This window comes from Diceros bicornis, chromosome 20, assembly GCF_020826845.1.
Source record: "Diceros bicornis minor isolate mBicDic1 chromosome 20, mDicBic1.mat.cur, whole genome shotgun sequence".
NCBI lineage: Eukaryota > Metazoa > Chordata > Mammalia > Perissodactyla > Rhinocerotidae > Diceros > Diceros bicornis.
This window is the reverse complement of record NC_080759.1, coordinates 3,837,664-3,850,052: the sequence shown is the minus strand read 5'-3', so window position 1 is coordinate 3,850,052 and position 12,389 is coordinate 3,837,664. Positions and strand designations below refer to the sequence as shown.

At 40.9% G+C, this 12,389-nt stretch overlaps 1 protein-coding gene across 5 annotated transcripts in view; it reads left to right on the top strand.

The window, feature by feature from the left end:
* Window positions 1-12,327, top strand: part of AKAP8L (A-kinase anchoring protein 8 like) — a 34,479-nt gene extending 22,152 nt beyond the window's left edge. For all 5 annotated transcript variants that reach the window (XM_058563583.1, XM_058563582.1, XM_058563587.1 and 2 more), the window contains 2 exons: window positions 11,761-11,856; window positions 11,943-12,327. In XM_058563583.1, the coding sequence (XP_058419566.1) occupies window positions 11,761-11,856; window positions 11,943-12,254 (408 nt within the window). In that variant the 3' untranslated portion in view covers window positions 12,255-12,327. The remainder of the gene's footprint in view (window positions 1-11,760; window positions 11,857-11,942) is intronic.
* Window positions 12,328-12,389: the final 62 nt, after the last annotated feature.

The following is a 12,389-nucleotide window of genomic DNA, read 5'->3' as shown; positions in this document are numbered from 1 at the left end:
TCAGCAATGTTTTATAGTTTTCCGTGTACAGCTCTTTCACCTCTTTGGTTAAGTTTATTCCTACGTATTTTATTCTTTTTGTTGCAATTGTAAATGGGATGGTATTCTTAATTTCTCTTTCTGCTACTTCGTTGTTAGTGTATAGAAATGCAACTGATTTTTGTATGTTGATTTTGTATCCTGCAACTTTACCATATTTGTTTATTCTAAAAGTTTTCTGGTGGATTCTTTAGGGTTTTCTATATATAAAATCATGTCATCTGCAAATAGTGACAGTTTCACTTCTTTCTTTCCAATTTGGATCCCTTTTATTTCTTTCTCTTGCCTGATTGCTCTGGCTAGGACTTCCAGTACTATGTTAAATAGGAGTGGTGACAGTGGGCATTCTTGTCTGGTTTCCTCTTCTTAGAGGGATAGGTTTCACTTTTTCACCATTGAGGATGATATTAGCTGTGGGTTTGTCATATATGGCCTTTATTATGTTGAGGTACTTTCCTTCTATACCCATTTTATTCAGAGTTTTTATCATAAATGGATGCTGTGTCTTGTCAAATGCTTTCTCTGCATCTATTGAGATGATCATGTGATTTTTATTCTTCATTTTATTGATGTGGTGTATTACGTTGATTGATTTGCGAATGTTGAACCATCCCTGCATACCTGGAATAAATCCCACTTGATGATGGTGTATAATCTTTTTAACGTATTGTTGTATGCGATTTGCTAGTATTTTGTTGAGGATTTTTGCATCGATGTTCATCAGTGATATTGGCCTGTAATTTTCTTTTTTGTGTTGTCCTTGTCTGGTTTTGGTATCAGGGTAATGTCAGTTTTGTAGAATGAGTTAGGGAGCTTCCCCCCCTCCTCAATTTTTTGGAAGAGTTTGAGAAGCATAGGTATTAAGTCTTCTTTGAATGTTTGGTAGAATTCACCAGGGAAGCCATCTGGTCCTGGACTTTTATTTTTGGGGAGGTTTTTGATTACTGTTTCGATCTCCTTACTGGTGACTGGTCTATTCAAATTCTCTGCTTCTTCTTGATCCAGTTTTGGAAGGTTGGATGATTCTAAGAATTTATCCATTTCTTCCAGATTGTGGAATTGGTTGGCATATAGCTTTTCATAGTATTCTCTTATAATCTTTTGTATTTCTGAGATGTCTGTTGTAATTTCTCCTCTTTCATTTCTGATTTTACTTATTTGTGCCTTCTCTCTTTTTTTCTTAGTGAGTCTAGCTAAAGGTTTGGCAATTTTATTGATCTTTTCAAAGAACCAGCTCTTAGTTTTATTAATGTTTTCTATTGTTTTTTTGGTCTCTATTTCACTTATTTCTGCTCTGATTTTTATTATTTCCCTTCTTCTACTGATTTTGGGCTTTGTTTGTTCTTCTTTTTCCAGTTCCTTTAGGTGCATTGTTAGATTGTTTATTTGAGATTTTTCTTGTTTGTTGAGATAGGCCTATATTGCTATAAACTTCCCTCTTAGAACCGCTTTTGCTGTATTGCGTAAATTCTGGCATGTCATATTTTCATTTGTCTCCAGGTATTTTTTGATTTCTTCTTTGATTTCTCCATTGACCCAGTCGTTGTTCAGTAGCATTTTGTTTATTTAATCTCCACGTATTTGTGGCTTTTCTGATTTTCTTTGTATAGTTCATTTCTAGTTTCATACTGTTGTGGTCAGAAAAGATGCTTGATATTATTTCAATCTTCTTAAATTTATGGAGACTTGTTTTGTGGCCTAATATGTGATGAATCCTGGAGAATGTTCCATGTGCATTTGAAAAGAACATGTATTCTTCGGTCTTTGGATGGAATGCTCTGTATATATCTACTAGGTCCATCTGTTCTAGTGTGTCATTTAAGGCCAATGTTTCCTTATTGATCTTCTGTTTGGATGATCTGTCCGTTGGTGTAAGTGGAGTGTTAAAGTCCCCTACTATTATTGTGTTACTGTCTTATTTCTCTTTCTATGTCTGTTAATAATTGCTTTATATATTTAGGTGCACCTACATTGGGTGCATAGATATTTACAAGTGTTATATCCTCTTGTTGGATTGTTCCCTTGATCATTATGTAATGCCCTTGTCTCTTTTTACAGTTTTTGTTTTAAAGTTTATTTTGTCTGATATGAGTACTGCTACCCCAGCTTTCTTTTCATTGCCATTTGCGTGGAGTATCTTTTTCCATCCCTTCACTTTCAGTTTGTGAGTGGCTTTAGGTCTGAAGTGTGTCTCTTGTATGCAGCATATATATGGGTCTTGTTGTTTTATCCAGTCAGCCACCCTATGCCTTTTAATTGGAGCATTTAGTCCATTGATGTTTAAAGTAGCTATTGATAAATATGTACTTACTGCCATTTTTTAACTTTTTTTTTTCTCAGTGTTTTAGTAGTCCTTTTCTGTTCCTTTCTTCTTCTATACAGAATTGATGGTCTCTTTAGTTTGACCTCTGTCTGAAAGCTCTACTCTTTAACTCCCCTCCTCCCTCCTTTTATGTTTTTGATATCATATCTAACCTCTTTTTTGTGAATTTGTGTCCATTACCCTCTTATCATGGAAATAGATAATTTTTCCTATTTGTGGTCTTCTCTTTTCCCCTTAAATCAGTCCCTTTAACATTTCTTGTAGCACTAGTTTCTTGGTGACAAACTCCTTTAATTTTTGCTTGTCTGGGAAATTTTTGATCTCTCCTTCCATTTTGAATGATAACCTTGCTGGGTAGAGTATTCTTGGCTGTTGATAAACATCGTTTCATGGGCTTGTTGACCATTTGTCTATTGGAGAAATGTCTGTTCAGATCCTTTGTTTATTTTTTAATTGTATGGTCTTTTTGAGTTAAGAGTTCTTTATATATTTTTATATATTTTAGATACAAGTCCCTTTTCAGACATGATTTTCAAATATTTTCTCCTGTTGCATAGGTTGTTTTTTCACCTTCTTGATGTGTCTTTGTAGCACAAAAGTTTAATTTTGATGAAGTCTAGTTTATCTATTTTTTTTCTTTTCTTCCTTGTGCTTGGGGTATCATCTAAGAATCCATTGCCAAATCCAAGGTCACAAAGGTTTACCCCTATGTTTCTTATAAGAGTTTTAGCTCTTAAAATTTGGATCTTTGATCCGTTTGATTTAGTCTTGTTTTTTAATCCACTTTGACAATCTCTGCCTTTTGATTGGATTGTTTAATCCATTCACATTTAATATTTTTATTGATATTACTGGATTCATATTTATTGTTCTGTTTACTGCTTTCCTTTTTTTTTTAGTGTAACATTTTAATTTCTTTAATGATCTTTTTGTACTACATTTTTGGGCATTATTTTCTTAGTGGTTTTTCTAGGCCTCACCTTATATATACTAACTTCTCAGTGTCTCCTTCAGATATAACAACTTAATGAGATGAAGTTACTGACGTGTAGCTCTCTGTACATAGGTTTTTGTGTTGTTATTGTTATACATAGTATTTTATCTAATATGTTACAAACCCAGTAATATGATACAGTATAATTATTACTTTATATAGTTTTATGTCTTTTACAGAAGCTGACAGAGAAAGGGAGAGCAATTACATATTTCTAGCTTTTGTTATATTAGTCTTCTTATTTCTCATTTCTGGTTCTCTTCATTTGGATTCTTCTTGTGGATTCAAGTTACCATCTGTAGTCATTTCCTCATTAGCCCAAAACGGCTTTACTTCCCCACCTTCTTTATGCTGTTATTGACAACTGTATTACATTTCTATATGTTATAGGCCAAATGATACAAAAATATATACACATATTGTTTTATACAACTGCTTTTTAAACTGGTTGAGAAGACAAGAAAAAGATACTGCATTTATAGTGTCTTTTATAATTACATAATAGCATTTTTTCTTTCATTTGGATTTACATTACTGCCTGGGATTGCTTGCTTTGAGCCTGAAGAACGTCCTTCGGAGAAATTCCTTTTATAACAATTTCTTCCAAGGTCTGCTAGCAGCAAAGTCTCTCAGTTGTTTTTATCGTGGGATTTCTTTATTTCACTTTCATTTTTGAAAGATAATTTTGCTGGGCATAGGAGTCTTTGTTGACAGTTTTTTCTTTGAGCATTTTTTTTTTCTTTTTTGTGAGGAAGATCAGCCCTGAGCTAACATCCGTGCTAATCCTCCTCTTTTTGCTGAGGAAGACCGGCTCTGAGCTAACACCTATTGCCAATCCTCCTCCTTTTTTTCCCCAAAGCCCCAGCAGATAGTTTTGCATGTCATAGTTGCACATCCTTCTAGTTCCTGTACGTGGGACGTGGCCTCAGCATGGCCAGAGAAGTGGTGTGTTGGTGCGCACCCGGGATCCAAACCCAGGCCGCTAGTAGCGGAGCGCGTACACTTAACCGCTAAGCCACAGGGCCCGCCCTCTTTGAGCATTTTAAATGTTGTCCCACTACCTTCTGGCCTCATTTCTAATGAGAAGTCAGCTTTTAACCTTATTGGGGCTCCCTTTTAAGTGATGATTCATTGTCCTCTTGCTGTTTTCAAGATTCTTCCCTTGTCTTTGGCTTTCAGGATTTTTATTATGTGTCTTTTTGTGGATCTCTTTGTGTTTACTGGTTGGAGTTTGTTGAGCTTCTTGTATGTGTAGTTTTTCATCAGATTTGGGAAGTTTTTAGCCATTAGTTCTTCAGATATTTTTTTGCTCCTTTCTTTCCCTTCTCTTCTTCTGGTGCTCCCATTATGTATATTTTGGGTCATTTAATGGTGTCCCTAGGTTGTCTGACACTAATCATTTTTTTTTCTTCATTCTGTCTCTCTCTGTTCTTCAGATTGTATGATCTCTACCGATCTACAGATTCGCTAATTCTTTCTGCCAGTTCAAATCTACTGTTGAGCCCTTCTAGTGAATTTTTCATTTCAGTTATTGTACCTTTAAGCTCCAACGTTCGTATTTGTTTCTTTTCTTTTCTTCTTCTTTTTTATTTATTTTTTTTTTGGTGAGGAAGATTAGCCCTGAATTAACATCCAATGCCAATCCTCCTCTTTTTGCTGAGGAAGATTGGCTCTGGGCTAACATCCATGCCCATCTTCCTCTACTTTATAGGGGACGCCACCACAGCATGGCTTGACAAGTGGTGTTTGGGTATGCGCCCGGGATCCGAACCTGCGGACCCCGGGCCGCCGCAATGGAGCGTGCACACTTAACTGCTGCCACCGGCCCCCATATTTGTTTCTTTTTTATAATTTTTGTCTTTTTATTGATATTCTTTATTTGATGAAACAGTGTCATCATGCCTTTTTCTTCTTCCCACTCCCCCCAAGTCTTGTTATTGTATTTGCTTATCTATTTATTTAGCGACTAGTCTAATTATTTTAGTTAAGTCTTTTTCATGCCCACAATGTGAAACCTCTGATATTGTACCTTAGAGAAGGAGGCCCTGGAGAAGAGCACCGCCACCCTGGGATAACAGTGGTTTTGACAGGGCTCTCTTTGACTCTTTCCTGAGCTACACTCAGCTGTTAAACTCCACACATTGTTGGCTGATTGCTCTATTGTTTTCAGCAATGCCTTGAGACATTAAATTGCTCCCCAATCTGATCCAGTTAAATATGGGCTCCTTCACAGGGATCATTTTTGAGGTCGTTGTTTGAGATTTATTCTTAACCCAGGAAGGCTGCTCTTAGCTATTTTACTGGTTCTCTCTAGTAACCTAGGCATCTCACTGTTTAGTTTATATTGCTATCAAATCTACTAGTCTCCTTTTAATTGCTTTTCTTCACACCGTCCATTGTTTTTGAGAGAGCCCTTAGTCTTGAACTTCTCCACGCTCTTGCAATTAAAGTAAGTACCTTTAGGAAGAGATTTGGGAGCTCATTGTTTTAAGGCCTGCCTTTCCCCTGGGCAAAATCTCTGAGCCCAGCCTCTGGAGCTGGGGGTGGGATCCATGGAGTGCTTCTCTGAATGACTGCTACTTTAGGAGCGATTAGGGGGATGGGGATGGAGACAGCTGTAGCCTCTGGTCCTCTTGGTTTGGTTGGCCTCTCATGGCATGGGACCTCTGCTTTATTAACAAGCCAAGGCTAGGGCCATGTGAAACCCAGTATTTTCAGCATGCCATGCCCAAGGTAAAGTCTCCATTCCAGGAATGGGGGCTGGATACAAGAAGGGAGCTCCCCACTCTCTGCTGAACTTGCCTGGAACTTAGGCTCAGCAGTAGGTAGTTAGGGGCAAGATGAGAGGGCCTGCCTGGTGGCGCAAGCAGTTAAGTGCGCACGCTCCGCTTCAGAGGCCCGGGGTTCGCGGGTTCAGATCCTGGGCATGCACCGACACACTGTGTGTCACGCCACGCTGTGGCGGCATCCCGTGTAAAGTAGAGGAAGATGGGCACGGATATTGGCTCAGGGCCAGTCTTCCTCAGCGGAAAAAAAAAAAAGAGAGAGATGCTGACATTCTCTCTCCTGGGAGATAGTGCCCTCAACTGTGATGAGCTGGGTAGAGAGGGAAGCCTGTGTTCTTAGCTGCAGTGTCTGGAGTGGAGTTTCCATCATGCTGAGCTGTGGAAGGCAAGGAAGCAGCAGGTCGTGTTTTAACCACCACAACTCACAGTCTTCTTACTGAGTTTTAGTAGCTTTTCCTCATTAAATGTTTCTTCATTTGTTGTATTCCTTAGGACCATTTCCAGAGACTTTAAATGGTTGTTTTTTTAATAGTTTTCATGAGTTTCACTAGGGAGCAGGTCCTCAGAGTTTCTCAGGCTGCCATGCTGGAAGTCTATCCTCTAATTCATTTTTTAGAAGCCTTTTTAACTTAATTCCAAAAATCTGATAAGGATAATACCAAGATGAAACTGTAGATTAGTAGAAATTGTAGATTATTATTAAAGAATAAAAGTGCTAAGTAAAATGTTAGTAATTATCAATCTAGTAGTGATTCAAATGTGTAATACAGTAAGTATCCCTTTATCTGCAGTTTCACTTTCTGTGGTTTCAGTTACGTGTGGTCAACCACAATCCGAAAACATTAAATGGAAAATTCCAGAAATAGTTCCTAAGTTTTAAATTATATGCTGTTCTGAGTAGCTTGATGAAATCTTGAGTTGTCCCTCTCTGTCCTGCTTGGGACATGAATCGTCCCTTTGTCCAGCGTATTGACGCTGTATACGCTGTCTGTTAGTCACTTAGCCATCTCGGTTACTGGATTGACTGTTGCAGTATTGCAGTGCTTGTGTTCATATCACCCTTATTTTACTTAATAGCCCCAAAGCGCAAGAGTAATGATGCTGGCCATTCGGATATGCCAAAGAGAAGCTAGAAATTGATTCCTTTAAGTGAAAAGGTGAAAGTTCTCGACTTAATAAGGAGAGGAAAAAAATCATATTGTTACCACCCAAGGTGGGGGGGTCCTCTCCCCACCGCAAGACATACCAGTAGTCAAGAGGCAAGGAGGTAGGAGAGAAAGGGCTTCTTATTACAGCTTGCTAGCAAGGGGGAAGATGGCTGACTCATGTCCAAAAGAACCATCTTAAGGGGCACAAAATCTTACAGCAGTTATATAGGCCGGTGGGTTATAGGGGAGGGGGTTACAAATGTTAACCCTTGGGTGTTACAGACTGGGAGTGCCACACTAGATCTTTCAGTTGTCATTGATGATGGCTATTAGCATAGATTCTCTGTTCAGGGGTCATCACATTCCTAAGGAACTCAAAAGAACAAAGTTATCTTATCTCAGCTGGGAGGTACATGCACGAGCAGGGGTCGTAAAATCTACAGAGCAGTTAGATCTCCTGGAGGGTGCATATCCAGCTGGGTTAGTTTGTCAGAGGTCGGTCAAAGTTACAATAGGGTTTCTTTTCTACAATATGGCTTCCCTTATGTCAACCTTGTCTTGAGCTGGTATCAACATGCTGAGGCATGGGGCCAGCCCGGTGGTGCAAGCAGTTAAGTCCGTGTGCACTGCTACTGGGGGCCCGGGTTCGGATCCGGGCGTGCACCAACACACTGCTTGTCTGGCCATGCTGAGGCCGCATCCCACATATAGCAACTAGAAGGATGTGCAACTGTGACATACAGCTGTCTACTGGGGCTTTGGGGGGGAAAAAAAAGGAGGAGGATTGGCAATAGATGTTAGCTCAGAGCCGGTCTTCCTCAGCAAAAAGAGGAGGATTAGCATGGATGTTAGCTCAGGGCTGATCTTCCTCACAAAATAAAACAAAACAAAACATGCTGAGGTTGCTAAGATCTACGGTAACTTCCATTACAGTATATTGTTATAATTGTTCTATTTTATTATTAGTCATTGTTGTTAATCTCTTACTGTGCCTAATTTATAAATTAAAGTTTATTGTAGCTATGTATGTATAGGAAAAAACTCAGTATAGAAAGGGTTCAGTACTAGCTGCGGTTTCAGGCATCCACTGGGGGTCTTGGAACATATCCCCTGCAGATAAGGGGAACCACTGTACACTATAACTAAGTAAAGTTTGTGTCTGGAATACAGGGATGGTTCAATAAGAAACTGGCAACATTATCAGTATAAAATACTGGAAATGAAAACCTTATATGCAAATAATGTGATTGTATTCCTAGAAAAGCTGAATGATACAAGCAAAATGGTCTTAGAATTAATAGAATTTGAGGGGCTGGCCCTGTGGCTTAGCGGTTAAGTGCGTGCGCTCTGCTGCTGGCTGCCCGGGTTCGGACCCCGGGCGTGCACCGACGCACCGCTTCTCCGGCCATGCTGAGGCCGTGTCCCACGTACAGCAACTAGAAGGATGTGCATCTATGACATACAACTATCTTCTGGGGCTTTGGGGGAAATAAATAAATAAATGAAAAAATTAAAAAAAAAAAAGAATTAATAGAATTTGAGAAGGGGATGGGATTCAAGATCCATACAGAAAGTAGTAGTTTTTCTCCATTCTAGTAATAACCAGTTAGAAACATAAATGGGGAAAAAATCTACTCAGGATAACCACAAAATGTATGAGGTAACTAGGAATATAGATTTAAGAAGAAAGGTATAGGATCTTAAACTCCAGGTATGAAACAAGACTTAAATAAATGGAGGAACATACTGTGCTCTTGATGGGAGACTTAATAGCAAAACAAAACAAAGACTAGTTCTCCCCATATTAATGTAGACAGGCGGATTGGATGAAATTGTTTTGAAGTTTTAAATTAGGGGCAATTTTTTTGTGTTAGTGATTGGATGCATAGAATTTTAATTATTATTATTTATTTTTTTGTGTGAGGAAGATCAGCCCTGAGCTAACATCCGATGCCAATCCTCCTCTTTTTGCTGAGGAAGACTGGCCCTAGGCTAACATCTGTGCCCATCTTCCTCTACTTTATATGGGACGCTGCCACAGCCTGGCTTGACAAGCGGTATGTTGGTGTGTACCTGGGATCCGAACCTGCGAACCCCAGGCCGCTGAAGTGGAGCACGTGCACTTAACCGCTGCGCCACTTGTCCAGCCCCTGTTTTGAAGTTTTATGTTGTAGAATTAAGTCTAACAATAGCCAAGAAAATTCTACAAAGGGCAATAGTGAGTTTAGGGACTTGTGTTAGCAGATACAACTTTCTACAGAGACACTGCAATTTAAAAACAAAAAAGTGATACTGGCACAGTGATAACAGTGGAACCAGAAGAGAGAGTCTAGTGAAAGATCCCAGTATGTTTTGGAACTTAGTATTTGTCCAAGTCAGTACAGGTCCCTTATCTGAAACCCTAAGGCCAGATGTTTTTGAATTAATTTTTAGATTTCAGAACAGCTACATGGTAACAGTCACTAACGTTCCCAACAGGATCTGGGAAAATGCCTTGCAGTTGAACCATCAATAATTCTTCAAGTGACTTGTACTAAATGGGGTAATAAAGATCTCATGTTTTGCCACCAAATGTTTTCCCCTAAAACTTTTCCTTCCGGATTTCAGATTTGTGGGTAAGGGATTACAGACCTGTAGGTCAGTTCAGTGGGAAGAACAGTAGTTCATCTCATAAATTTCTGATAAAGAAAGTTGGACCCCTACTTCATACCATATATTAAATTCTAGAAATCTTAAATGTGAAAAATAAAAGATAACAAAATTTATAAGATTATTTATTTACTTGGAAGTTACAAAAAGCCTTCCTGAGCAAGCTAGCAAGCTAGGAAACCCAGAGGTCGTGGAGGAGATGACCTCATAGAAACACTGGGCAGATGGCCCAGTGTGCATATCAGAGAACTCAGATTTGCTGGTAGGCAGGGAAGTGCCACGAGAGGCAGCATACATTCTTTTCCCTTTCATCCTATAGCAAACATATCCACCCGTGATAACATCTGGACAAGTACATTGTTTTAATACAGGTGGAGGAAGCACGACTTAACTTTTACAGAGTACTGAGGCACTATCACTTTGGGAATCTGTTTGGTAGAATGAAAAGCACTAGCATGGAAGTATTTAAGTTTATTCTAGTGGTGTTTGGTTATTGTAGCAAAAATCTGGAAACAATGTAAATGTGCCTCTGTTGGGAGAAGTTGTGGTGTGTCCATCTGTGCACTTAGAGCAAGGAGGATAGCCTGTTGACAAGTGAGAAAGTTGCTGAGGATATGGTCTGTCCTAGTATCCTAATTGTGCATCTTTAACTTGTTTGATTTTGAGCATGCATGAGGTCTATTAATATTTTCCCCAAGTAATAGAGAAAATGTAGAAACAGCAATAGAGAAGAGTAGAAACAGCAAGTGAGATGGCTTTCTGAAACATGAAACAAAGAGTTGGCTGGGGTTCTGTGGTGGTCCTGGAGTTGGACTTCCCCACCCCAACAAAAAGAGCTCTATCATTTTCCTTCTGCTTATGGCTTTATACATGTGTTATTATAACAATGCAAGTGAGATTTGCCTGTACTCACACCACTGAGGAAATCACCTAGCATTTCGGTGGAAATCTTAGACAAAAAGGCTCTGTCTGGCATGCTATGCACACTGTCCCATCACACACCTTTCTCATCATGCCAGGGGGCAAATGAGCCCTATTTTTTTTTTTAAGGACTGTCTGGTGTTCTTTTGAATGTATGATTTCTTTAACTACTTTTCCACTGAAGAACATTTTAGGTGCTTTCCAATTTTACACCACTGCAACCAGTGCGCATGCATGTTTCCAATTCTTAAACTTAGGATAGATTCTGGGAGGAAATTACTGAGACAAATTTTTGCTTTCAATACATTCTATCAAACTTGTTTCTAGAAAATAAGTGAACAGTTGACCCCCACCAGCAGGGTAGAAGTGTCTCTTTTCAACTTTGCTATTTTTGGGTATAATTCTTCACTGTGGGATTCCTGTGCATTAAAAGGACGTATATCACATACTGTTTGACATTTATAGTCCTGCTTTTATGTCCTCCCTGTTGATCCTAAAGAGCTCCTTGCATAGTAGGGCAGTTGGTTCCTTGTTATGGGTTGCACATTTGGCATTTGGTAGGTTTCTTAATTTGTTCACTGCTTATAGTTTTTATATAAGCAAATCAGATTTCTGAAATACAGCTATAAAGATGTATGTTTTTAATCAATTACATTCAGTAAATATGGTGTGGAAGGATGGAGCATTTGAGCGAAGATCAAATCAGGTCGTGGCTCCACGCTTTTAGAGTGATCCCACCCACACTTGTAACCAAGGTACACTTACAGACCTATGCATCTGATTGGAATCCTTGGCAGTGCTGAGCCCCCGAGGTGGAGGTGTGCAGGTTTGGGAGGGGCCCGCCAATCTGGCGGGGTGTGGGGTGGGAAGCCTCTCCAGCCCTGCCCGCCTTCTCCGCAGCTCATGATGGAGCAGTCCAAGAAGTCCTCGCTCATGGTGGCCCGCAGCATCCTCAACAACAAGCTTATCAGCAAGAAGCTGGAGCGCTACTTGAAGGTGAGGTGCGGGTGCCTGGCGCGCCGGCCCCCAGCCCCGGCCCCGCGGGTCCTCCCTCCGTTCAGCATCCGCGCCCCTCCCCGCAGGGTGAGAATCCTTTCACCGACAGCCCCGAGGAGGAGAAGGAACAGGAGGAGACCGAGGGCGGCACGCCGGATGAGGGGGCGCTGGTCGAAGTGGCAGGGGGCGCGCAGAGTGCAGAGGGCGCGGCAGCGCAGCCTCCCATGCCCCCGGAGCCGGCCCCCGAGGCCGCGGCCCCGCCACCGCCGCCACCCCCTGAGGACGAAGAGGAGGCCGTGCCCCTGCTGGGCGGGGCGCTGCAGCGCCAGATCCGCGGCATTCCGGGCCTCGACGTGGAGGCCGACGATGACGAGGAGGGCGGCGGAGGCGTCCCGTGACCCGGGCCCGGAGCGGGCGGGACCCGCGCGGCTGAGGCCGGAAGCTGAGCCTAATAAAGTTCTTCCCCTGTCACTTCCTCGTTGGTCTGTGGGTGTGCGGCGCCGTGGGCGGGGCTGGGAGCGCTGACTGCGCGG